Here is a 27,908-nt window from a genome sequence, read left to right on the forward strand (position 1 = left end):
CCGTTACACGTCTTTTAATACATTGTTTGTTCCAACGATGAATCATTTGTACCCTAACAGTAGTATTGAGCGCTCGTCTTTCTTCATGAAAATTAAAGAAATCATAAAATTTCTTTAGCTCGAACAATTAATTGACATAATACTAAAATACAGAACTGTGTTTATATAAATTGCAAAATTCAGAAGCTCATATTAGCCAACCACTTTCTATCCAATTTACCAATTACTACACCCACAAACTTTCCAATAGATCTCCAAAAATTATCTGCTCGTTGCTCACAAAATCTCCATACGCTTTTTATCTTTTTCAAACACCTTTACGACATAACTTTACGATGGTGGAAACCGAAAAAAAGGGGGAAGAGAACCGGGGAAAGGTGGAAAAATCTCGCGACTTTTAATCTTTCCAACCGCGGTATACGCGATTCCATTAAATGTTGCCGCGATCGATGTTCCAGACGGTGCACATACCGGGGCCCGTTTCTCTATCAGTAATTAAAAGGGTGAGAACAGGATAGAATGGAAAATACGACGAAGAGCCGCGAGCCTGGTGGTGAAATATGAAAGCTGCTTGAGCCGAGGCTTTTTCCACCCGCTTATCTGGAGCTTTACGCGCGTTATTCGATTTTCGCTTGTGTGCATTGTTCCCGGCGTAGCAGCGGAAACAAAGCGTTATCTTTAAGCCGAAACAATGTTCCTCTCTCAATCCGCGCATGAAACAACTGGCTGCAGCCATCTGCTCGAATCGCTATCATCGATCACGTGTGTGATGTATGCCCCGATATCGACATCGAATCCCTTTTTAACACAGACGAATGACTGCCGCTCGATGGAACCGTGGAATTTTTTTTCGAAAGCGAGATCTCGCTACCCGCGACTGTGGTGTTTGCTTGGTCAGCGAACACGGAACCAAGCGTTCGATTTACATCGGCTCTTCTATTGATTCGACACCGCACCGTGACTTTTGCTCCGTTCGAGCCGCTTCTCCTCGCCAATGAGATCCATGAACTTCAGAAAGTTATCGGATCTACGTACATATCGACTGTTTTTCAACTCTTCTGCCAGACCTAGAATCAATAGGTTAGGTGGTTTCGTGCGCGCAAATTCCGTTTGGAAACCATTGCTCTTCTGTAACTTTCGTGTTAATTTTTTAGAAACGCCAGAAATATAAATCCTTTCGAGCTGTTGAGTCTGAACAATTTTAGGAGATTGATGAGAGTGGGCATTGAATGTTTGTAATTTTGGAGGAAAGAGGGCTATTAAGTTGGTTGAACGGTAAGAATTTAAGTGGTCTTTTTAAGGAGTTCCAGTATCTGGTATATGAAACTGGTCGTGGAGATATTTATGAATTTAAATTGTTTATATTTTCTACGAGAAGTTCTTTTTCCCAATTGCAAGCAGACATACTATCAGGAATTATTTCATAGTTTGTTTCTCGAGAATTAAATATTGATCATATACATATAGAATGAAGTGAAGAAGCGAATAAGAAATGAAGTTAATTAGCTTAGCTTCTAAAAGTCTATCCATAATAAAAATTACGTTGCCAACTCGTTGAATGTGTTAACGAGTCATTCAGAGCTCGCTGCTCGTATCACTAGAAAATCATTTGAGAGTATCGTTGCTAAGAAACAAAAGAAAGCTTCCGAAATGCGATTTAACCTGGCAAGTTCCAGCAACTCATTCCCCATTACATGTATACCAGTTCGTTCGCAACAAGCCCTTTAGTAAGAGCACACGGCGGAAACACAAGTAGCAGCAGCAACAGCAGCAGCTTTTCTCCGTCTGGTGCACGTGTACAAAACCTCGATACAAGGGTGCTAAACTCACCACAAGGGGTGTCTTCGTTCTAAAGTTGGAAACTTATCCCCAACTACCAGCTGCGAGTGGCACACTTGGCCTGGAGTAAGAGAGAGAGAAACTTCGTTGCTTTGATCCATATTTTATTTAGTTCGGGGGCAAAAAAAGGGCAGGAAGACCAAAGAAGGGAATGGTAACCGCTGGTCGGTAGACGATAGAGTGTTAGTGGCACCGGCAATGGCCGACAGAGGGGCAGCTTAGGGCGAAGTATAACCGTTCTCACACTTTTACGACGCTCCTGGTTAATTTGCTGTGCAATTGCCACGTCCTCGTACCGCTCTGATCTCGCGGTATCCAATTTTTGCGTTCACGCCTCGAGATTCACCCCTTTTATTCCTCGTATCTTTCATGCGTCCCTGATGTCTCGTAGAAAAAGTGTAAACGGGATGGCGAGGTATTAAAATCGGTCAGTAATGAAAGTTTAGGGGTTTCAAAGACTGAGATAAATAATTCGAGACTTTTTTAAGACGGGGTGAGGAGCCTTAAAGAATGAGTGATAAATGTCTTGAGAATGATTCGAATCATATTAACATTTTTAGCAAATTATTGTCTGGGGTTTGAAACTTGTGTAAATACAAGTATATGGAATATATCTATTTTTAAGCAGATTATGTTTGCTAGAACATATTAAATAGATTATATTTTATACATAATAGATATAATTGATGATTACATATAATTATGTCAAGTAGAGTATCATAAAATGTAGGAGAAAATCGTGTATATTTAAAGTTGTAACAAAAGTTTCATGTATATGCAAGGTGTCTGTTTTAATGTTTTATACAAATATCCTGATCTTATGACCCATCTAGATGACAATGATAGAAATTGATTTAAAGAAGCATACGGTGTATATGTACATGCAGAATACGGGCAGCTTCTGATCTATCAAATTAGTTATTAACAATTAGTATCTTTACATAATGTAAGTTAAGTAAATGTCCTGCGATCTACGTCATTGTCTCTTTGCATATAGCGTTCGTTATTTTACGTCGGCTAAGAAGCACTCGTCGTGTATAAGGAGGGAAAGATTAACAGGGTTGAGCTTAAAATTAAATTTATGCTCCTGCGAGTTTCTGTAATATCCCCGGTGGCTCGTGTATCTCCGCATTTGCGCGACTTTGAGTTATCAAAATAAGTACAGGATAAGGAAGAGGTAACTGCTAATTCTCTTCTCTCCCTACTATTTTTAGCTGGATTTGAAGGAAATAAAGTGGAATTTTATAATTGGATATTTAACAAATCGTTACCTCGAGTATGGTAATGTATGTATACTTTGTTAATTGTAATTTGGAAATATTTAGTTAGCTGTTCAATTATTTTAGTAATAAAATGTATTAAGCCGTGTGTCATTTTATTATGTAAAAGTTTAGATACGTGTAATACCTTATTTGTATCTTATTAGAAATTTCTATTTCCATTGCTTGTGTTATATACCTACTAAAAAACGTTTGTTCACAAATACTATTTCTGTATTCATCATTATAAAAATATTCTCATTTTTTTATAACGAGAACACTCAAACAAACATTTCAAAAAATGTTTTCTATTTCTGTAATTCAAAATTGTTTAATTGTAAAAAGAGAGATATAATTCTTTTCCACCGCGTTCTACCTACAGGGCACTAAAACAATTTTAACAAACATAAAACATTAATTTTTTTTTTGTTCAACAAGCTAATTGCAATGGAAGTAGAACATTTATCTTTCCAGCCCAGTTCACTCAACAGGGATGAGTTTTTGGTTCATAACCTTTTTTTATTAAACTTTTATTAAATTGTCGAAAAATTGTGCATGATATTTGAGTGGGCACATCGTATTTATATATATCGAATACCATTTTTTATACAGGTACTATTTAATTTGAAAATTCCGTTTTCAATTCTTCCACATATATGTGTATTACATATAATGATCGTTCTATTAACATGCTTAAAAAACATGGAGTTTTAACTGAAAGTACTAAGTGAAAATAACTTCAAATATAATCTTCATCGAATTGAGAGATAAAATTCCGGGGAAATTAGAAAAGGGATGGGACGACGAACAGAATTTGCGAAAGTCCCCAGTAGCTCTAACCTTCCATACATTATCATGAAAATAGACGTCTTTATTATCGAAAACCGTCAAGTCACCCAACGGTAAGTCCAAGGATAGAAAAAAGATGAAAGAGATATCGGGGAATCGATTTTTTATCTATCGGTGGAAAGGATGAAATGCCATGGAACGTTGTGCGATCGTTTAAACCCGCTTTTCCAACAAACACGAACATGAAAGCATAATTTTCCTTTCCTTCTCTTTCACCGAGCTGCGCTGCGTTTATTTAGAGAACTCTTTTGTTATTTCTATCGATCGCCATGTTTGCGAGAAATTCCAGCGTTATTTGCGCAGCAATAATTCTTGTAAAATTTCCAGTCACAAGTACCATGGCGAATCTGGCGAGTAGCTGTGTAACGAAAGGCGAAGTCCATGTTAATTGGATTTAACAGTTATAGTTAGATGCAATCTTGCTCGTAATTTATTAGTAAAATTGTATCAGAAAGCTACGCGAGTTCACGTGATAATTTTAACAATAGGGAAGTGCCTCTATATTTTGTGATTATCCCACATATCGACTTTTAAAAACGAATATAATAGAGCAAAATATATTCTATATTCTATACGACGAATACGTTGCTTTTTCAAATATTTAGAAATAGTTCAAAATTATACTTTCATAAATGTAACAAAGATTTATTTTCGTAGTAGCGCTAGTGGCAATATTGAAATTTAAAATAACAGGGATATTTCCATTGAAAACGTGCAAACTCATGAATTAATCAGTCTTACAGGAAGTAGGACAATTCTTGAAAACCTTTCCTTCAACTTCGATCGAGATATTTTGCGAATGTCATTTCGAGGCATTTGAATTCAATTTTCCAATATTTTCCAATATTTACCGTGAAATAATATTACGGCTTTATGTTTCCATATTTATAGTATTGACCAATGGGTAATGTTATCTATATCGCACATAGCATTGAAGATAATTTTCTCAAGCTGGTATCGGTTTTCGATAAATTCGAGAGATTTGCTTCGAATACGGATGATGATGAGATATTGAGCGTCTTTGAAAGTAACGGTTTGATAATGCATTCAAGAAATACCTCTTTTGTCGAGGAATCGGAAAATTTATAGATTTGTACAGATATTCGATGCAAATATTTGACTGTCAGCTTACGCTACCTACGTAAATTTCATCATTCCATAAAATATTTTAAATTCAACTTAGGATAATAATGAAACTACTCGATTATCTATACTGCATCTAAACTTTAGTATTTGTTCAAACTAGATATTTAAATCAAATCTTAATATTTAAACTGTTATAATGAAACGATTAATATCATTTTAATACTTTAATGCAAATATTGAAACGATTAATTAAAAAGAAACTGAAATATTATACAAAGATATTTTTATGAATTAAGTTTGAAGATATTTAGTATAAGCCTCATTAATTTCACCGTAATTCCACTGTCAATAGCTTGACCTCGTATATAATTTTTCCTCTCTCTGTGCTGAACATGGACAGATGACAATATGTTGCGCATGAAAAACGACTCGTAAAAATTGCAGCCCGATCGATTCCTTCTGGTTAATAAATGTGAGGAGAAGTAGTTCACGTGCCAAATTTTGAACTGTCTTTACAGTAAGGTGCTTTCAGAAAATATTAAAATAGTATATTTTCCGGTGCTTCTCCAGACTTTCCTTCAATATCTCTATTTTAATACAATTTATTAAATTTCCACAGAAAGATTCAAATATTTTAATAAAATATGATCGTTAACTCAATCGCTTCTTCCACTTTTAATTTCATAGAGAAAAGAAAATTAAATTTAATCACGGTACAATTCTCCTTATTAGAAAGAATATTTTATTTTCCCGTGATACTTTCGTCGTTCTCTTTCTCTTAATTGAACCTTGTTAATGATCAAATTATTTCCGCTGCCTTTTATTCCACCACGAAACAAAGCTAAATTAACAATTAACGTCGACAGTACAATGATACACTGATATTTCATTAATTTTTTTCAACAATGGGCTAAAGTAAGGTTATTTAAGGCCAGAGTCACGCGAGCAACGTCCGTCTGGTATGACCCCAGTCTAAGTCACATGGAAGATACTTAAGTCAATTTAACAATGATTAAATTTGTCTTGTAAATTATTTTTTTTATTTTCTTAATTATTTTATTAGTTTTTATAAGATACCTTCTTGCTGACTGAAATAATCTTACCATAATATTGTTCGAATTATTTTCTTGTCTTTGATATTTTCTCTTGATGGACTTTAGACTGCACGATATTTTCTCATTCTTCCGTTACCATATTAGAAACCAATGACGTCTTACGATTTAATCGAATTTGATTATTCTGCGTAAAGTTGAAGATTAAATTTTAAGATGTTGAAGCTCAGACGTTTCAAACAACCTTACCTTGCTGTATTTGCTTTGTTCGCTGGTTACCCTTGATATTGTAATGACTAGGCATTACAAGGGAATGGTCGCCGCCATAATACGGGGACGTTGGTGTTACTACGAGGATTTCCATAAATTTCGTACTTCATCCTTTTCCTTTTTAATTCCTCCTGAATTTTTATCCAGGATGTCACGGTAGCGATGCCTGAATTAGTTAAAGAGCCTATCGGAAAAGTGGCGACAGACCGGAACGAAGGAACTCGGGTAAAATATACCTTTGGGTATATAAAGCTGTATTAGTAGCTTCCACATACAAGTTCGCGGCGCCGCTGCTCCGGGATTTTTGATCCTCCGGGAATTTACATGTAGTCGCGAACCATTCGTCGAGACAAAGTGAATAAACAATGCAGCGAAATTATCTTCAGCAGTTCGCGATTCTGATTACGTTGATTAATATTGGGGAACGCGGACCAATTATGGGAACTGCACCAACTATCCCACTGTTTTCTCTTCTGGTTTCAAACGGGAGTGCAAGATTCCATTTCAACTAGTTTCTAATTGTCGAATTAACATTCTTTTCTAATTAACTGATTCCTTAATTATTATTTAGCCTTCAATGGGTGCAAGTTTTAAGAAGATTTGTCGTAGTTTTATCACCGATTTACGATTTACTTTTGTTCCACAATTGTTAAATTAACATTGTTACGTCGCTAATAACTCAAATAAACAATTAAATAGAAAAGAACATTGTGTTTTAATTGTATATCTTCTTAATTACTATCTAATTTTTGTTAAGTGCAAGCTTTGAAAAGATTGATAGAGTGGAGAAGAAACGGCCAATTGAAAGCCCAATATGCTTTGTTGAATATGAATTAATATGTTCAAAAAAAAGTGAAATAAAATTTCGATCGTGACACAAACATTTTTTAATAGAATATTTCACCTCTTTCCATTTCCATCCATTTTTCTCTCTTTTTTTTTACTGTTGTCACACACAAACGAAGATATTGTATCAAAGGTATGGTGAAATTCGTAGGAGAAAAATGTAATAGCAGTTTAACGGGATACGTCAATTTTTCAATTGCATCATCGTTCTTCGACGCGTCGTTCTGTTTTCCCCCATTTCTTTTTTTGTTTGAAATACCTTTTTTCATCGTTTCATACCGTTGATAGATAGATCTAGCTAGGTTCGCCTCTCGATACGAATTCGCCAGTAAAGACAAATCGATTTTGGTCCCGCGTGACTCATGGTTTTACAATAAATATACGCCACGATGGTTGTCGACAGCTGCTCTTATGTCATTATATTCCTTTTTTGATAAAGTCGCTCCGAACGACTTGCTGTTTTCATCTACTGCATAAAATCTAGGATGAAAAATATATTTTCATCTTTTCTTTCATGACATAGACAAAGGATACGGTGGACAGGATAAATGAGAAATTTCATAGAACCAATACCATAAATTTACGTGGATATATATGAGTACAGAAATTTTAAATAAAGAGAAAAAATGTGAAATATCAAAGAATTTATAATTACCATTGCTGTGTATTTTAATATTATAATAGGCTTCACTCGCCTGTTTTAAGGATCTATTGATAAGTTTCTTTGAAGCACACAACACATAATTTACTAAAAAGCTAATGAAATTAGTTATCTCTTTTATTGTTGTGTTGTGTTCACCTGAGCTCCATTATAATTTAGAAGACAATTGTAATTTCAAAGTACATATTCAATAAATAGGGAACAAAAGCTGCTGGAAAGTAGATTTTAATCTCAGACACTTTGTTTATTTTCGAATATATTTGATGATAATCAATGAAAGAAAAACGTAAAAATAATTCCTTCAGTAAAAAATTATAGAAAATTCTACACATTTAAAATTGGAGTTTTTATTGTCAGTAAAGAATTAATGCGTTTTTATGCAACAAGGTCTTGCTTCCTGTGGCAACAGTAACATATTATATTATTGTTAATCAGTAATGATTAACGATTAATCATTGAATGCAATTTAGTTTAACTTATGTGTAATATTACTAGTTAATATGCATACTGTTACGAATGTGCAAGAATTGGGAGACAAAAACAAATTAATTACAAACTAATTTATGAATCTAATAATTATGAGTAAATAGAATTAATACTGAATTAATATGATTTTGTAATATTATCTCAATTTTATGAAAACAAAATGTTTAGTCTTATTAGATATTTCTACACTCATTTCTACGCTTGAAAGTTCAATTTTATGCATAGAAGTAGCAGAAAGTCGAAGTAGAAACAGACTTTTTAAACTTTAAAGTGCTTTTTATTTTATCCAGTTTACTAAATTTCGCTAATACCGCTTTGTTCGCAAGAAGTTGAAATGCCAGATTACAGAGACTCGAGATTCTGTAAAAGTATGTCAAACTTGTTAAGATCAAGAGTTATGGAGTTCAAAATTCGTATGTTCAAGAAAATGTTTCTTTCCTAAGTGTTAAGTTCTCTATTTAGTATGTTCTTTGAGGGTCTATATTTGTATATAATAATATGAGGATATTGTCACTATTTCTTCCAGGTTTCCTATACTTTCTATGTATTTCCATAAGCTTATTTAAACTTGTACGCAAGTGCGTAACGTTAGCAAATTGAAAGCTTAGTTTTTTTAGTTGTTCCTTAATACCTAATTTACATTATCAATTTATTAATATAGAAAAAGAAATTCCATAATAGATACATCAAATTTAATGCAATCTTTTATTACAAAATAATTTTCTAATAAAAATGTTATCTGTCAAAAAAATGAATGAATATCGAAATAACTTTATTTATTAGATATCTTGCAAAATGTATGTACCTTGTAATTTATAACTGTGAAACTGTTTATGAAAAGTACCTTGAATTATAAATGGAATAAAACAAATCATTCTCCATTATACAATTTTCAATGAATTTATCAATGAATTTCATTATGACTGTTTTACAATTCGACTGACAAGCATTCTTTATAGCCAAACAATCCATCTGCTTTATAACAATGTTCAATTTCAAACTTTCCGAAATTAATAAATTTCTAACGGGATTTATTCAGATTTATTTTAGCTTTCAAAAATGCTTTTGGATGAAAATATTTTACTATAAAAGCATTGAAACATTATAACAAATTATTACAACATAAATTTGCTTAAATGAATTCACTTTTTGTTAAATTATTACATTTCTTAATTACTACATCCTCACAATCATAATAACATTCACTCGATTACTTTTCAGCATTAAATTTACGTGGCTATCACTAATCGAATATATACACGAATTACTAATTAGTAATTAGTACAAACCGTAGCTATTACCTTTTCTCAAATATTTTTCTGAATGATCATCTTTTCAATTGCCCTGTTTCTAATTTGGATATATACGTCTTGTCTTCGGAAATGCCGTTGTTCGTTCTTGATTCATCGCGTTTGTTACGCACATTAATCGAACAACAGTTAGTCGAGTGTCACTTGTTTCCCTTGCCTAGGTAGACTAGTCCCGCAAAGTTTACTTTGAGTAGATCAGTTGTGTTCAAAGCGAAACCATGCCATAGAAAACCACGACAGGTGTGTAAATTCCGCCTGTTCACATTAGATTTTACATGCAGTTTATATCGCGTTTAAAATTTTAACTGAAATCTACTTCAAGCTTTTTGGCGATAACAACACGAATATTACGTTATATAAATGCAGTATAATTGCAAATGCAGCTCGCGGACAATAACTTCCAATTTATTATCATTATGATGATAAGCATGCACCAATCAGCAACTCATTTTGATAACCCACGCGAATAAAATTCGATTTAACTGCACAAGGTCAAACGACATTTGAATTAGATTTTTGAATTTAGTGGATTATTCCTACCTCAATGGTACTGATGGAATAAATAAGAAAAACCCCTTTCAGCGTATGCATGCAACGTAATAAACATTCAACGTGTCCAAATAATGTAAGGTCAAGCCCGTGCATGAAAGGAACAAAAACACTCTTAATTCTCAGAAATAACAAGAACCTCTCCTGCGGTATGTTGGAAAATCCGTCCGCATTTCGTTTGTCAAAATACCCGAGTGTCCCTGGTGCACGTCGTTTTCTTTGCATCAGCATCGAAATGAAGTACCGCGGAGCGTACGAGTAAGAATGACACGTTGGTCCAGAATGACCGGTAACATTTTACTCTAAACACCGGGCAATAAGCCGTAAAGTAAATTTCACGGTACTGAATAGATTGGACGGTCCGCGTAAGCCAGCCAATCCCTGCACATGATGTACATATCCGGGACCGATGAAAAGCCAGAAGCTGTTTCCCGATTGCGTATAACATCAGTCACAGCCGAGATTGCTCCATTAATCGTTGCCTAGCCAGCCGTGATATTATCGTTTCATGATGAGACCACGTCCTAAATAAACGCCAACACGATAGAATAAGCCTGATCGCACGTAGGTGGAAAGCTTGGTGTCTACTTGGGCAACGTGAAAACGGGCCAGAAATGAGAAGATGACGATGACGATGAGAAAGGAAGGCAATAAGTTACGTAGAAGAAAATCTTCCAAAATTGAATATTTACAGTTTGAAGCTACGTTAAGCTGTGCTATGCCAAGTTTAAAGATATTTCCTCCAGTATATATATACACAGAAACGTCTCCACTAAAAGCGAAGTTAATAGCATAACTAAACTAATAGCAGTGTTGTGCTAGCTGCGAAAGCGGTTTCGTACACGGGGTAAGTGACCTTTAATTTGTGGAACGTATCGTCTTTCATACAGTAAGCTTTGCAAACTAAAGGTTAAAATATCTACTAAACTAATGGTACCTTTCGATATAAGGAGGTCAGTAATTTTTTATAGGGAATATTGAGCTGCATCGATCATTGTATTAAAAAATATATGATTCTATTTAAAAAAGTGAAGTTGATCTTCACATGACGTTTACGCGTCCACCGACTGAAAAACCAATAACATTAACACATGCACCTTTTGAAACCACCCAACTTTTATCTGAAACATTGTCCTATATATAACAACTAATAGTATCGAACATATTTCAACTTAAACTCTTAGCTGATCCACCCTATATATGTATCAAAGCAAATATTTTTAAATTCAACGTAGCACGGCTTATCTCAGCTTTTCGATGGATCTTCAGCTTAGCTCTAAGAAATATATCTAGCAATCGTTTCACGTTACATATGACGTAAACGGTATCGGCAAATTCTAAAATTCGCATATTTTGTAACATTTCCACCCATAACAAAGTAAGAGGCGTAGCAATACAACACATAAATCAACACAAAGAATGACTCGTTCTTTAGTCAGCTAAGATATTATCGTTCCATGATAAGACCACGTCCTAAATAAACGCCTGATATGTGGGTGGGAAACTTGGCGCGCGCTTGGATCACGTGAAAACAGGATAGAAAAGAAGAAAGAAGAAGGGTAGAGGAAGAAATATAGTTCGTACTCGAATTCCAACAATGAAAGCTTTCTTAAGAGTATGGCTTCAGGAGAATACCAGCACGACTCGCTGTGACCAATAGAATTCAGTTACCCAAGTTCGGGCGTAGCTGCGAAATTTGAAAGCGGTGCGCACAAAGGAGCCTTGAAAAATACGGCCACCGGCGTGCTTACACCGTGGTGAACGCGAACATCATTGTTTCGTTCTCCGTTCTTCTCATCGCGCCGTTTCTCGAATTTCTCGAATTTCAATGGAACCTTTGACGAACAACCCTGCTCGCTTTCCAGGGGATTCTAACTGGCGCCGAGAGAATACCGATCTGCGAATTCGTTAACTTATCATCGGGAAACCGTCGTTCGTTGATTATTTACGGGAGAAAGAAAGAGAGGGATGGAAAGGGAGAAAGAGAGAAAAGGAGGGAGGGAGAGAAATGGGGGAGAGGAAACTTCGAATAACTTCCGATCTCTATGGTGCAAGTCCGTAAATTGAATTTTTGGTGTACCGTCCCCAGCAGCGAGGTAAAATCACTCGAAGGTTTCCTAGAATCGCGGATTATTCGCGACAGTAACTATTTCCTAAGAAGTATTTGGTCTGAAGACGTTGGCAATTTAATGGTATTATGAATAGTTATAGTTTTGAGGTATGAAATGGAATTTGTTTAGCAAGGTTTAATTGTTTAAACTGTCAGTTCTAGTTTAATAATTACTTTAGTTTCTTGTTCGAGGGTTTCATTCTGGGATATGTATTGTAGTATGCTGGAGTACTGAATTCCACAGTTATTCTTGTTTTACCTATTTTTAAGAGATTTAGGGGCTTTTTATTATTTCTGCTTTCTGGTTACTACCTGGGATGAAAACAGTTATCCCATGGCAGATCTAAAATGATTATTCGAAGTTGATTATGTTGACGAAATTATTTCTTTCGACCATTTGAACTCTATTTTTATTTCTCTTCGTGGCTCGGTTATCTACTTTAATGCATAGTGTTAGTAGATTTAGGTATGGTATCACAGAGTTGGTATTAATTAGTATCGTCTTCTATTGTATCGTGACTTCTAACGTCATCTTTACATTTTAGCAACTAGAAGTTTTGTAAATAGTATTGATATAAACTAATGAAGTCAATATCGAGTCAATATATTCTGTTTGTCATCTCACGAACACGAGAGTATTTATGGAAAGACTTGATACCTACGTTTTCTTTAAAGTCGTAAAGAGCACATTAGAATTGTACAAATTGTGTGATCTTTTGATAGCGACATATTGGGGAACGTTTTGCCGGCACAAACAATTGTTTTCAACTTCCATTGAAGAGCTCCTGGTCTATGTTTGCGAAACCCGTGTTCGTGGTTAATCCGAACAGAGCTCAATCCATAAAAACGTACCTGGTACGTCATGCATCCATTGTGTGGAATTTGCAAGCGAACTTTCGAAATTGTACATACGAGTATCGATATACACGAGTTTGACAAGTGAAATGTATTGACAACGTATCAACTTCCGCTCGGAAATGTAATAGCGAAGTACCGCCATTCGTAGAGCCGAATTTGGGAAAATAGTTTTTTCTTTCTTTTTTACTTTCACGGTGTTCCGTTTAGTTTTTCACTATCTTTGCTTTGTCGTGTGTAACATAGTTGATTTAAATAATTAAATAATATTAAATGTACCACGAGACAAAATAAAATACATTTTAAAATATTTTCAATTTTGACATATGAAATTACTTTTATTAAAACTACATGTTTATTATGGAAATTAAATAGGAAATGAATTTTGGTAACATTATTGATCGTCAACGTATCAAATTTTGGAACTGCTTTTTTGCAGTAGATAAGAAACGTAATTGTATTCTTCCTCCGTAATTTTCATATAAGATAGAATTCTTTTTTGATGAAAATAAGCTATTCTAACTATATAATACTATACACAAATTTAACTCATAGCTTCACTTTAACATATGGAACTAAATATAACAAAAATTATGTTTCAAGTTTCATCTTAATAATTTCTTTAATGAACACTGTACACAATGAAAATTTATGAAAAGTATAAACTGTTATAGTAATTCAGGAAGTTGTTGAGTACGTAAAAATAATATACATTTTTTCGTCGTTAATACTTCAAGATAATGGATTCCTGAGACAAAGATGAGAGATAACGCAGGACAGTAAAGTTTGCTAATTGGCAACACCTGAATGCAAGTGATTATGGGGAAAGTTTTTCCATTGTGTACTTATAATCTTGTCCTTATTGATTTAAATACAGCTTCGTAAAATACGAATTGCTCTTTAAAGTCGGACTTTCTTCGGAGTAATATGAACTTTATCTTCTCGAATTTCGAGCGAAGAAAACTTCTTCGCTGCTTCAAAGTTTACATTACGCTCGTACCCTTTGTTTCCCGAGCTTTCATTTTTAGCTATTAGCAATTCGCGTTGCCGGTGAAATTATTGACGTACCGTGATATACTGAGTTTCGAGTGAAACATTTATTTTTAAATAACTTACAATTCTATCGGCGAATGGAAAGATCGAACAGTTACTAAGAATGCATTTCCTCGAACTGTGAAATAAACTCCAAAGTGGGATAATAAGAAATCGATGATCGCTTTGATGTTTGCAATCTTTACAGGAACTCCGCTCAATTAAAAATCGATTCAGATAAAATTGTCAACTTGTTTGTTATTTACTTAAATTACTTGTCAATTATTTGAAATACATGAAACGAGCAAAAAGTGAATTTTTTTCTTTTTTTTTGTTACGAAATCACTTATATCTGAAAGAGTACATCTTCTCATAGTTTGTCAGAGTTAAATGTTTTGTAAGCTTGTTCCATACGCAGCAGAAATAATAAAATAATTTTGCATTTGACTATAGTTGATTAGGTTTAGGAAGAAATTAATTGAATTAACAGATACTTGTATTAATAAAACCCTGTAGGAAATTGCCATAATTAAAGAGAAAAATGCTTGTTATTATATCCTGAAATTGTTTTAGTTCTGTAAGATGCAACGTTAAAGAATTTTTCGATTTGACGTTTCGCTGAATTTGAGAAAATTAACTTCAGCTGTTCGTGACAGCAAAGAATAAATAAAATCTTTGACCAAATGGAATTGGGAAAATGGAACTTTGTTATTTCGAATTTTACGCAAAACGACTCCATTTACAAGGAAAGAATATATACACATGCAGATATACTACATCAAACCTTCCCTAAAACAATGGAGTTTTTGTATACAGAAATTTGTCAAACAACACACAGTTTAGAAATTACTTAAGCGTGCAAGTTAGATGGTTCACTTTGTATATAATAAATTTATTTCCTACAAGTACCTAATGAAATCTTTATCATGTTTCATAAACAACTATGTTAATTATGATTATTTATGATTATTAATTATGATTTTTTTTTAATTTTACAGTTATTACAAGCTTTGGAATCTTTATAAAAAAATAAAAGATTTTATTTATTTAAATATTATAAAGGTATTAATGATGATATTTTATTCTAATAAATACACTAATCCTTAAACACTATCATAACTCAGAAAAAACATCTGTTTTAAAATAGTCAAGCAATAAAATCAAATGAGACTGGGATAGGATGTCTTATTATTATTCAATACAAAATGGTGCATAGTACAATTATTGTTTCCCGCGATTACAAGTAATATTACGATGATAATGTGAAAGGAAAATTCATACGGTTTGAAATTTCACCCTACGATAGCCTATAAGAGCCAAAGTATGTAGGTACACGTACCAATTACTATAGAGCGATTTATTAAGTCATTACAAAATGATCAAATATCTTGCCCTTATAAAGGAATATTATTTGAAGCATTACATAAACCCTACACTGCAAAAAGTATCACGCGAGGTGCTTAACGTGATACTTTGATAAACCTTTCGCGTGTGAAGTAATAAAGATATCAGAACGAAGATAACCGAGAAATGTATGTATATAGATGAGTCTGAGCAAGTTCAATTGCGTGTTGCAAGTACATCGTTATGTCTACTGAAAAAATGATACCGCAAGAAGTTAGTTGTTACTGTGCCATGCAATATTCCTATTTACCAGTTTTTCCTATTTTCGCGGAGAAAAGAGCTACAGTCTGTCTAAGTTACGAGAATTGCTGCATGCAGTTGTCCTCGCGGAATATCGTTAAACTTTCGACCGTAGGTTGTCACAATTTCCAACTTTAAATTATCATTTTAACGCCTCGAATATCCGGCGAAAGGAAGCGCAGCGAAACCACTTTTTGTTGGATTTTAATAACCATAGTTTTTGTGTAGGATAATTCACGAAAATAAAACATGAGATTATTATGATAAAGATAAATGCAACTAAAAGGGAAAATTTACAAAAAAAAAGATCGTTTGTTAACATAGATGTCAATTATTAATCATAATCGGCGACTAACCGTAACTTTAATGTTTTACTTTGATTTTTCTTCACATCTGCACATGTTCAATCATCTACCATTACTTCTTTGTTCATATAATTCGCAGTTGAGACTGTTGCAAAGTTATAATATAAAAATAAATGCTGAAATCGTAGGTTTCGTTAAAGATATTTAGTAAAGTAGACTTGTTAATAATTTCCATTCTTTATAATTTTTCGAAAGATCCTATAATCACTATCTAAAATCATAGTTTACCAATTACAGTTCAATTAAAAGCGTAGTCATTACAATAATTCAGAATTGATATCTAATATATTCTATTAATAGTACACAGCACAATCTTCATTAATATAATTAAATCTAATTATTGTAACATAGCTTACACAACTTCACTCAGTACGTCAGCCTTTTGCTATAATTGTTCATCCACTTTCAAAACCACACTTAACATACCAACTAGTACTCGTTCATTAGCATTCCCCTGGCATAGACCTAATTTAACGTTCCTATAATAGTTTCGCTGACCAAGAGCAATTGCGTGTAAATAGCTTGATCAGTTGTTTTAACAAACCATAGACTCGACTGATTATTATTACTTATTTGCTTCGTTGATAGTCTGAAATGATTATTATGACTATTGTAATTGTGATATTCGTAAATTTTTTATTCATGGTTCTGAGCTTTCATTGAAAATATTGGTCTGCTTCATTAGAGACTCTTCATCGAGATAAGGATTCATTTAAATCGTCAAAGGAATTTCGATTGAAAATCTTCGGTAGAGATAAGAAAAATGAGAAAAAGCTCCGACCCATCGGAAACATTCCTTTATCCTCAAGAGCACCTAATTTACCGTTATGATTAATCGTGATCCGATCTTTAACGTTCCTGTTCCATTGTGCCTTTTTCAGGACGGCAATCGAGGAATCTGGAAATATTGGGGCAAATATCGGGTCACCATCACGGCACGCAGTATGCATCGATATCGGACAATTACAAGAACAGTAAGTAATTACTAGAAAATTGTTTAATAATTCATAAAGATTTAGAAAAAAATGAGATGCGATAATTCGACTGGTATCGGATCTTTTATTTTTACAATTACTGGAAACATGCGAGTGTTTTTGATAATCTTAGTGTTTTTCTTTTGTCGAGACAGAAACGCAATAAGTAAAAAAAAAAGTAGTAGAAATTTTCATATGAGAGATCATTTCTTCAAACTGAAATCATTCACTTAACTCTAATATTTCGAATACATTAGAAATCGTGCAAAATCGCAGCGACACTCTTTAAAAACTCAATATTCCTGTTTAAACAAGCAACAAACATACATGATTTTAGGAGAATGAAAAACAGAGTTTTCGGGTATAGAATTGAAGCTGGTAGTGGTCATTCAGCGCCGACTATAATCCAGCTTGAAATCAGTAGCCGAGAGCCGCGAAATCTCGTGGGATTAGCGTGATAGAGATCGCGTTCTCTCTGTCCGTTTCTCTAATTTTCCATCTCTGTTTCTAGTCGGATGTTGAAAATCAGCCGTTGAGCTTGGTGAACGTTCGCGAGGACGGTAACATTATTGTTGTTGCTGTTGTTCTTTCTGTTAAAAGCCGAAATAAAGTAGGAAACTGCCGTGTTTTCGCATTGCGTTAACGACCGCGTTGCTACACGAGACTAGTCCTAGTGAAATGGACCGTTTCACATGGTATTTTTTTGCCTCGCGAATCTCGATTGTAAAATAACATTTCCCGTGTTAGTTCTTTCCTATCCACGACTTCGGTCTTCCCTCCGCTACGGAATTACCTATGTAGTTTGCAAGAGTTTTCGTTTCCCGTGTTTCGGGACGACTGTTTCTAATTGCTTTGCTAGACGCAATCCCGGTGAAAAGTACCGTTTGATGACCGAGGTTTCGAGGCTCTAGCCAGTGAAATTTAAACGAAGAAGATTAAAATGATTATTGGCAGACTAGTTGTTAGGATTTGGGACAAAATTGTCGCGTCAAATATGCTTTTTATATATTCTTGCGAGACGGGGAAAGCAACTTGTAAGCATTTGGAATGTTTGAAAATCTTGCAAATACTCGAATGCTTTAATTTTACTTCCGCTATTGTTATTATGTAACATAGAAAAGTATAATTGCGATACTAATACTATTCTAAATGCGATAGTTTTAATAAATTGTTGTTTTCCGTAAAATAGAGTTCTGAATTTATTATCTTTAAGTGAAGTCATAAAAATGTATCGTAACAGTAAGCAACTTCATAATTATGAAATTAAAAGGATGTTAGCTTTGGAATATGATATTCCTGCTCAATTCCGAAAGTTTCGATTTGCATTAATATGATTTCCACTTTGCTAATATACAGGATTAATTTCTCGGAAACATTCATCTAATTTAAATATCCTATTTTTATATTTTTAAAAAGGTTCATCCCTTTTTTTGGATAACTTAAATTATTCTGAAGAATTTGCGAAGTATTAAAATATAGTATTATATTATAATACTTGTGAATGTAATTTATATACTATAAACTATAAATAATCAATATATATACTTGGCTATACACGCGTAATAAGTACACAATGGAACCTATAAACAGTAATATTAAATTATTCCTGGTAATTGGAGATTCTAGCGTTACCTGTTGCTCGTCATCGAACTTTTTATGTAATTCTCTCCGTAAACAGTAATATCGTATTTCCTACACTTCGATACTAAACCCCATGTTCAATAAATTCAATCTTTAGTTATAAATCCAGGTTATACAAACCTGGTAATTAAATTGACAATATAACTCTATACTCGCGTTAGAAAAGTCGTAGCAATCGAAATTCCTACGAGAAAATTCAATTTCTTAACATTTTATAAATTGCTATCAATTATCGGTTCCTGTAATTTCATTGTTGATGTATTGACTCGAGTAATGTATTATCGAGTGTGCAAGCGTCATTATAAAGTTTATGATTTATAAACAGTATTTTTTTATGGCCAGATAAGATAGAAAACCTTAACGTGTTAGGCTTGTGCAAATATTTGTGCGCATTGTGCAAAGAGCTGCGGGAATTACCCGAAATCCCAATATCCTGTAATATAGGTCAGAATTTATTGCGGTTAAATCCCGTAATCAAGGCCTATAATTTGCACGCACGCCGAAAATTTTAATTTACGCGTTGAGTTCGTTCCCGTTTTGTATGTATAAACTGCTTTCGCAGAATAATCGACAATTCCATTGCGTACGTATTCGCAATTTTCGTTATCGAAGGTATTCATTTGTAACATATTTCTCAATTTTTTTCATTAATTTGAACGTTTATTAAAGTCAGCTAAATTATGCCATAGAAGCATATATCACAATTTTCAATTTATTTCAAATAATAAGATTACTATACATATGTATATTAATTTGAAAAACTAACAGACGAACCTTTACGTTTTCTTTTTTCGGGCAACTAAATTACCATCGTTCTAAACCATATTACTATTATTGTTGCTCGATCTCACCCCGCAGGAATTAAAAACGAACTGAAAATTAACACGAGACTCGAATGCAGACGACATTATCAATCTGTTAAATTTACTGCTGAAAGAAAGGTAATAGAGAGGAATACCTTTGTGTCTCAGATATCGACAAACAAAGGATCATGCAGCTAATTGCAAATATCCAAAAAATGTATCAATACCGGTTATATCATAGATAACGAATAACAAGGGTGGAGGAGGAATTTCGTTCGGCTTACATGTCACGAATGATATACTTTTCCTTCGATATCAAGGATTGTCGTCGTGGTACGAGAGTATTTCATCCAATTTTTCTGCGATTATCGATGGATGACTACCACGAGGATGTTTACGACGGGATATTGAAATGAACGTTGCCTTTCATACCTTATCGGATATATCGCGATACATCTGGAATTTTGATACGGTTGTGCAGCCTGCTGATTCGATAGTAGTCTGTTACAAAAACTGTGTAACTGATATTTTAAACAAATTCTGTTTCTGTTCAGGAAGGAATCATGATTGTGATAGAAGCAATTTGATTTTTATAGTTTTCTTTAATTGACTGCTTACAGTACTATAAACCATTGTAACTGGCTATCAAAGGCTCAATTAAAATTGCTAGTAAAGTTTTAACATTTTCACAGGTGATCGATTACATTCAGTACAGTACATCATTGTAGATACAAGTCACTATAAATAAATACAGTGATTCTTTATCATTACCATTAATCTTTTATACTTTACTAGCTCTGATCTCTGGTCGCTGCTACGTACATCGACATTTACAATATAAACATTGTTTCTTGTAATATTTTTACATCTTGATAAAAACTGAAAGAGACAGAGAGAGAGAGTACTACATAAATAAATTTACAAACATTTATAATTTTCCTCTTTTTGAAAAAGAGGAGCCTTAAGTTCCGAAGCTTTCAGTAGAAAACATGCTGATTGATCGTATTATAGAAATTTCCGGAATAAATACAATTTTAGATTTTTCAAATTTTAATATCTCTGTATTTTATGTTACCATTTGGTTGAATATTTCTACAAAAGCTGAGTCGGTGCAATTGCGAGCGCTAGTTTTAAAGAAATTTCGTCTATGTTTATCTAATTCCGCGTGACTTGTACCAACTTCATACTTTAAAATGATGAGGTAGAATACAGGAGACTGTATTCAGGAAAGGGAACAAAAAAGGTGATTTTCCTTCTCGACAATGCACGGCGTCCTGTCACAAAGGTTACAAAGGGAGCAATTTTTAATCTTGGTTAGGAAGTCTTGCCACACCCGCCGTATTCTCTGGAGTTGACTTCAAATAATTTTTACTTATTCCGTCCTTTCCAACGTCACTTACATGTATAACACGTATTTTAGAACGTATTTTAAACTTTCACATGGATATTGCGTAGATGAAATTTTTACTAAAATTCTTCAAGTTATCCTTTAGGAAGTAAAAATTAATATTAAAGTGTGATCTAGTGAGAGAATTTTATTACAATCCTGCATGAAATAGCTCAAAGTGACTTTTGTGTTACATAATCTGTCACAAAGCATTGTTCCTCTTTCTCTTTCTTAAAAAATGCAATTGGATTAAATCTATATAATTTATCCTATACTAATTCTGGAAATGACAGAAATATCGGGTCTTGCTTTCAGGGAGAGAGAAAGAGAGAGAGGGAGAGTTTCAGCACTCGTTATCCACAAAACTATCTTTCGTGATTGATAAACATAGAACGAAGTACGATATTGTTCAAAGAATACCATGCATCACCGTAATAGGACAGTGAATGTGTTAAAAAAATGTTTCCATTACAATTTTCATTGCAATTTTCCCTCTACCTGTACCATAATTCTTTCTTTCATTTCATCCCTTATGCCAAGGATCCTATGTTCAAATACCGGCGGAAATATTCGGAAATGTCCCGGGGCCCGTCAGTAATCGTTACGAATTCGAAGAAAGAACCGCAGTTTGAAACAAACAGCGCCGTCAATCATAGTTCCCTACGAAGGCGTGCTCATTTTTCTTCGATTCCTTCTTCCTTTTCCTCGAGAAGAAAAGTTCCTCTGGTTCGTTCCTCCATGCTCCATTATTCCGGCCGCATTTTCCTCCGTCCCTTGCTGGTACGCGGCAAAGGGAACATCTTTCTTTCGTTCTTTCTATTTCCAGGTTTTTCCCGTCGTGAAGCAGCAACGACTAATCAACGGCATTGCTGCACGAGAAATCCCACGATATGACCAATTTCGTTGCTTGGGAGCGTAGAGGGGTTCATATATTCCGTGTTAAGCCGACATTTTCTACCCTCCTGCTTTTCTGATAATGGGCTCTGGCTTGATTCCGCTCTGAATTCCGCGGATACCATTGCTCCACTGCTAGTTACCCGCGACCTCGAACCTCTCACGATTGCCAACACTCCCCGTACGTTTAATGATTTTATTACGACCTCATGTTGTGGAATCCCCTCGCACGATCCGCTGTATGATAATTGAATTGTTACGTCAGCTTCTTCCAACCTTATTCCTTAACACGCTGTGTTATTGAGACGTGCACTGGCTTGTAGAGGTATTGGAGTACACGCCATAGAAAATTTTTATGAATATGCTATGTGGAAAATGTTGTGGAAATCTTTGTTTGAAGAGCAATATTTTTTTCTAAATTCAATGTCTGGCATCGATAGTCTGGTAAATATTGTTTCTAATTGAATACTAACCTTCGCTGGTTTATATATATAATATATATAATATATAATATATCAAAATATTTATGTATATAGATTTTAATCTTCTTTCCTTTTCCTCCCTATTTAACATTTAACAAATGGTTGCATACAAAGCAGAAAGTATTGATAGGTACTGCTCTCAAACGGCGAAAATTGAAACGCAGTTATTTGCAAATTAGTGTGTGTCGTACTGGTAAGCAGTGAAAAATATTTATCACGAAGAACAAAGGATCTTGTTTCAGGCGTTGATAATAAAAGGTCAAATATTATAATTAAATTGCAAAAACGAAGGTTCGATTGCGGCGCATATTTTATGCGGTGTATTGATCGAACGCGTAACCCAGATTCCCAACGAGAAAGCGGAAACTTTTGTGGAATTGAATTTTCGAAAAAAAAAATTACAATTAATCCGCGTCAACGGCGCGGCGGAACTCAATTGCACGCTTGCTAGACTTTTAATTAGCACCACGAAAGTACTGAATAATAAAATTTTTGCGGCTCGTTTCCATCCTAATCAGGCGAATTACCTTTATTTTTCCAATAGATTAGCGTAATTACGATCTAAACCAAATATCACGTAGCGGTGTTCACATTTCTAATTTGTGTGTGTTCTAATTTCTCTCAGTGAAAGAATTTATCGCCCATTATCGTTTCTAAATTAGAAATTTCCATAATACTGATTTTATATTATATTATTCTTTTGTTTCTAAATTAATCTTTGCAATACACGGCTTGTATTATACTATTTCGAAAGAATATTCTTGATTGTACTCAATCAAGATTCTGATTACTTGGACAAGCATAAACTGTTTTTCAGGCGGCGCGCGTGACTATCGAAAAAATTCTAATTAACCCTTGTCAACATCACAACCCGATTATACATGTATCTGTTAATTAATAGTCAGCAGTATTGCAGAGGGATGAATAATGCAATACTTACGACCCGTTAGCGTGTTAATCAACCAACCGTCTGCCGGATATGGTACCAACCGATATGGAAACATTACATGCTTAGATAAGCTTCGAAGTTGACATTATTTGATGAGTTATTCCCTACCCCAACTGTATCATGACCGTGAACCGGAGTCACATCTCGAATTGGAGTTCGAGGTTCAAGTCATGTGGTTACTTTAGACTTTAGAACGATTTATTAATTATAAAATTTCATTTTTTGGGTCGAATTATCGTTTTGTTAAACTCGAAGCAGTTAAAGTAACATTTCGTTATATAAGATTTTAAAGTTGGCGACGAAACAAGGTAATTCGTAAATTATTTAGTAACAGTGGATAATAAGAGAAACAAATGTACAATACGATAACACTGATTGCACAACAACATATTGCCTTTTTTAGAATCTGCAAACGAATGAAACAATAGTTCTTGCTGTAACTTATCACTTTCTGAAAAGGTTCTTCTTGGACATAGTAAATTTGTAAACTATCTACAGAGTCAATTTAGTTCAAAAACGCAGAATGTCTTCCAACGTATAAACAGCATATAAATCTATTTAATTCTTGCATGATTACATTCTTTGTTGTTTTACATTATCCCAAGTAAACATTTGTTGCACATATTTGTTAAAAACAAATTTCAATATTTACACTAAATTTGCTTACTTTTTGCGAAAAAGAAATTCGAAATATTTGAACAAGTATTGAAATAAAACTGATTTATGTTTGTACATAATACGACAAAACATTTTACTTCTGTTAACAAGCAGGAAAGAGAACTCAACAAATCTTTCTTTTATTTGTATATAGGCCGATGTATTTTTAGCCGCTTTAGAAAACATTGCGCGGCCAGAAGTGTGCATACCTGAAACGCGGCTGCTTTTGTTCCAACAAAAGCTTTTCAAGTACTTTCACGCCACTTGTAGCAGCAGAATGAACACCAAAACGTTTGACCATGCGCTCTGTTGTAAAGGTAAAAACACCATCTTCACAATGGAGCTGTGATATGTAGTTACCATTATACATATTCATTTAATAATATTATACATTTTTTAGTTAAACGTTAATATATTTTTAATTAAAATATACAAAATACAGTCATTGAGATAAAAACGTAATATTCAGTATTTTTCTTCAATGATACGTTTCCTAATTGCAACTTCTATTTATAAATTAGTGTTTAAAGTATTATCTTAATTTAGTACCGTAAGAATATAATATTATGAATGTACTGTTTATTTGCTTAAGGAGGTCGTCCTTTCTTTTTTAAATTCTAGCATGTCCCAAATTTTTGAATGGAAATGTACACTACATCCTTTATAAATGATACAAAGATAAATATGAAGTTAATATCAGAAAATATTTTACTTAAATGAAATTCAAAATGGAGCACGATATTTTCCACGATCCTCTAATAGATAAAAATACAATCTCGCATTGTTTAATTTGTTAAGTAACTAATGTTAGACAGTTCCAATCACAATTACTGATAACCGATCAGTCATTAACAATTGCTCTTGGAACTTGGATGAATCAATAGGTCACATCGAAAAACCAATATCCCTTCCAAAAATTGTGCCGCGGTTGTCGATAACCAATCGACGAATCGCGCGCTTCTGTATCGTCCGGAGTGGTTTACGTATTTCCGGGTGGCAAAATAAATAAAATGGGAGCGCAAACAGCGCGCGATAAATCGGGCTCCAACTACGATTGATACTTTATAGACGTGTCAGTTGTGAATATTTGCGCGCCATTTCGAAATTCTCCATGTTAGCCGACAAATGAGTCATTCGGAAGTTATGTTGCTAACGAAATGACGATGGCGAGTACAAACATCAGTTTCTCAAATTCATCTTGAAATTTGCGACTACTTAAACTATCTCCTTGTGATAAATAAATTTATAAAAATGTCACTTGTTTTCTGAGATATTGACGTACGATTATGCGCCTGCAGCGACTTAACGAAGGTATTTAAACACTTATTGAAGTTTCAAGACTTCGTTTATATTGGTCAAATGTGAGATCAGTTTGAGAATGTATATAAAAATTACAAAAAGTTTCTGCAAATATATTCATATATTTAGTGAAAAATTAATATACAGCATAAATAGCCAACTTAAACATACATATAACAAATATTAATCCAGCAGAAAATATTGAGGTTTATTAATATGATGAGCAATTGGCTGTTTAAATACTTTGAGATCTCTGTGAAATATGTACCAAATATCTGGTAGTTTCTATATACATTTTCAGAGTTGTTTTCAACTTTACTAATACAATCATGATAGTCAAGTCTCATAACGATATTAACGAGATTTCACAATGTTTCGTGTACCACATATAATATATTCATAAAAGGTGTCTGTTAACGTTGATCCATTATACGTGCCATCGTACAGCGCAATCAAAGATGAAGGAAGTGCGTGATAAGGAGATAAGGGACAGAATTAGTCGAAGTGGCGGCGGAGACTATGCTTGAATCTTCAAGTAACCAACACGATCGCGGTAAGTCGCGTTTCGGAGACGAAGTGGCTGGGCGTCGCCATGAATATGAATGAGCCTTTCGGGTGATATTCCAAAGCGCGAAATAAAATAATTTCCACCTTTGCCGGTGCACTTTTCCGTTTCACGTTTTTCCCAAAGCACGTGAGATTAACGGGATACGTAGGAATCCGAATGGAAATAGCTGGAGGGAGAGCAAGGATGTATCTGATGCTAAAATATTTTTTTTTATTATTGGAAATTGTTGTTCCTCGACAAACATCAATTGGCAAATTCATAAAATAAGAACGATCCTTATTCGTGTTTAATTTTGAAAGATCGGTAGTTCCATTTAATAAAGTAATAGCGTGATTTTTTTTAAGTACATGGGAAAGATATTGTAGTGATAATTCAATGCGAAAGTAAATTATTCAATATTCTGCTTATTTTTGAATTAATTTCCACATCAGATAAGATGAAATATTACGTAACCAAATTGGCTGTTCTAAAATTCTATTGAAGCAGAATTAATCTCTTGACTTAACGATGTAGATTATTTATGTAGTAAATGTACAAGAAATGTATTTAATTAATTATGGTAAACATCTCGTGCAAGTATATATCATATGTAGTATCGTCTAAGTTTTTAGATATCGTTTACATTTAGTATGTACTGCTCTTCGAAAATTGTTCAGATCAGCCTAAATTGAATTTGATCCGGGTTAGATTAGTTAGACAAGATTGGTAAGTTACGTCAGTTTGACATGGGTTGGGCTGGTTAGATAACTTTTGATCACTTACACCGGTAAAGTATATTACATCTACTAAATGGTTTAAAACTGACTAGGTCAATTAACATACCTAGAGTTTAAATTACATTTTCATCTATGTATATTTTCATCTAGTTACATAGTTTACAAACATCTTGAAATTATCATTACATTAAATTAGTTATTAAACAAAATTAGTTCATCGATAAAATATATAAAAGGTGAAGGAGTGCGCGAATTCAGCATTAACGGAAGAAATTTAGATTCTATTGCAAAAATGGATTAGCATAATTTTAGTATTTAATGTTTCTTGCACTATGTACCGACGCTATTTATTATCTTGAGAAGAATAGAAATTTTATGCATTTTTGTACTGGTAGTAACAAAGCAAGAAAAATGGAATGTCATATTACAATAAAATATAGTGCTCAAAGTAACTAGAGGATTTTCTATGTCAAGTCAATTTTTATATCTACTTCTTATATCTGCAAATTGTTGTTAAATAATCGTGTTAAAATCAATCTTTATCACAGTATAATACGAGTAATGCATCAATATATCGAACCTACAGTTACAGAATTATTCGCAATAGTGATTTTCTAATTACTTTGAGCAATGTATATAAATCAAACATAAACATTTTTACTTTTTACGTTACAAAGCAAAATGATTCAAAATCTTTAACACAGATTTTAACATTTATCCTAAATTAAGACTAACCATTTTTCATAATTTCCACACAAAATTACTTAAAGATAATAACACAAATCATCGTCCAAATCGTCCAATACCTTATTTAAAAAGATCCATTCCTACCACGAGAGGTAGCACATTATTTATTCGTGGCCGTGGAAGAATCTGTGGGATAGATACGGTCTCGTTGAATGGCGGGGAATTTGTGGGAATGACAGTTGGTAGGGAACGTTGAATAGTTAGTAAACGTTAAGTACAGAGCGGTGTATCGGCGCGCAGAGTACGTACGTATCGGATTCTACGTTTCGAAGCTCTGCCCCTCAATCTCCTCTGGATATCACATTTAAATGGCACTTATTTACTAGCTGGCTAAAGTGACAAGTCCTGTTACTCCTGCGGTGAAGAACACGCCGTTCTCGTTTCCTTTAGCCTCGCTCTAAAGCTTCACTTTCTGCCGCTATTATCCCCTGTTCGCTCTTCCCGATGAGTTTCCGTTTCCCTATGGCTGTTCCACTTACAAATCGCGGTCGGCCCAGGGAAATTGAATTAGACTTAACGCTCATAATTGTCCGTCGATGGCCTTTCCTTCGCTTAACCTAATGGTTTCTATTTTCTAA

At 33.9% G+C, this 27,908-nt stretch overlaps 1 protein-coding gene across 6 annotated transcripts in view; it reads left to right on the forward strand.

Annotated features, from left to right (window-relative positions):
- The window catches only part of LOC117231735 (neurotrimin-like), a 297,752-nt gene that overhangs the window by 213,281 nt on the left and 56,563 nt on the right, over positions 1-27,908 (forward strand). For 5 of the 6 annotated variants that reach the window (XM_033490447.1, XM_033490464.1, XM_033490456.1 and 2 more), the window contains exon 2: positions 17,095-17,187. The exons of the other annotated variant lie outside the window; for it this stretch is intronic. In XM_033490447.1, coding sequence (XP_033346338.1) covers positions 17,095-17,187 — 93 coding nt within the window. The remainder of the gene's footprint in view (positions 1-17,094; positions 17,188-27,908) is intronic. 6 annotated transcript variants of the gene reach the window in all.

Source organism: Bombus vosnesenskii, unplaced genomic scaffold (genome assembly GCF_011952255.1).
Source record: "Bombus vosnesenskii isolate JDL3184/JDL3185 unplaced genomic scaffold, Bvos_JDL3184-5_v1.1 scf7180000013263, whole genome shotgun sequence".
NCBI classification, from domain to species: domain Eukaryota; kingdom Metazoa; phylum Arthropoda; class Insecta; order Hymenoptera; family Apidae; genus Bombus; species Bombus vosnesenskii.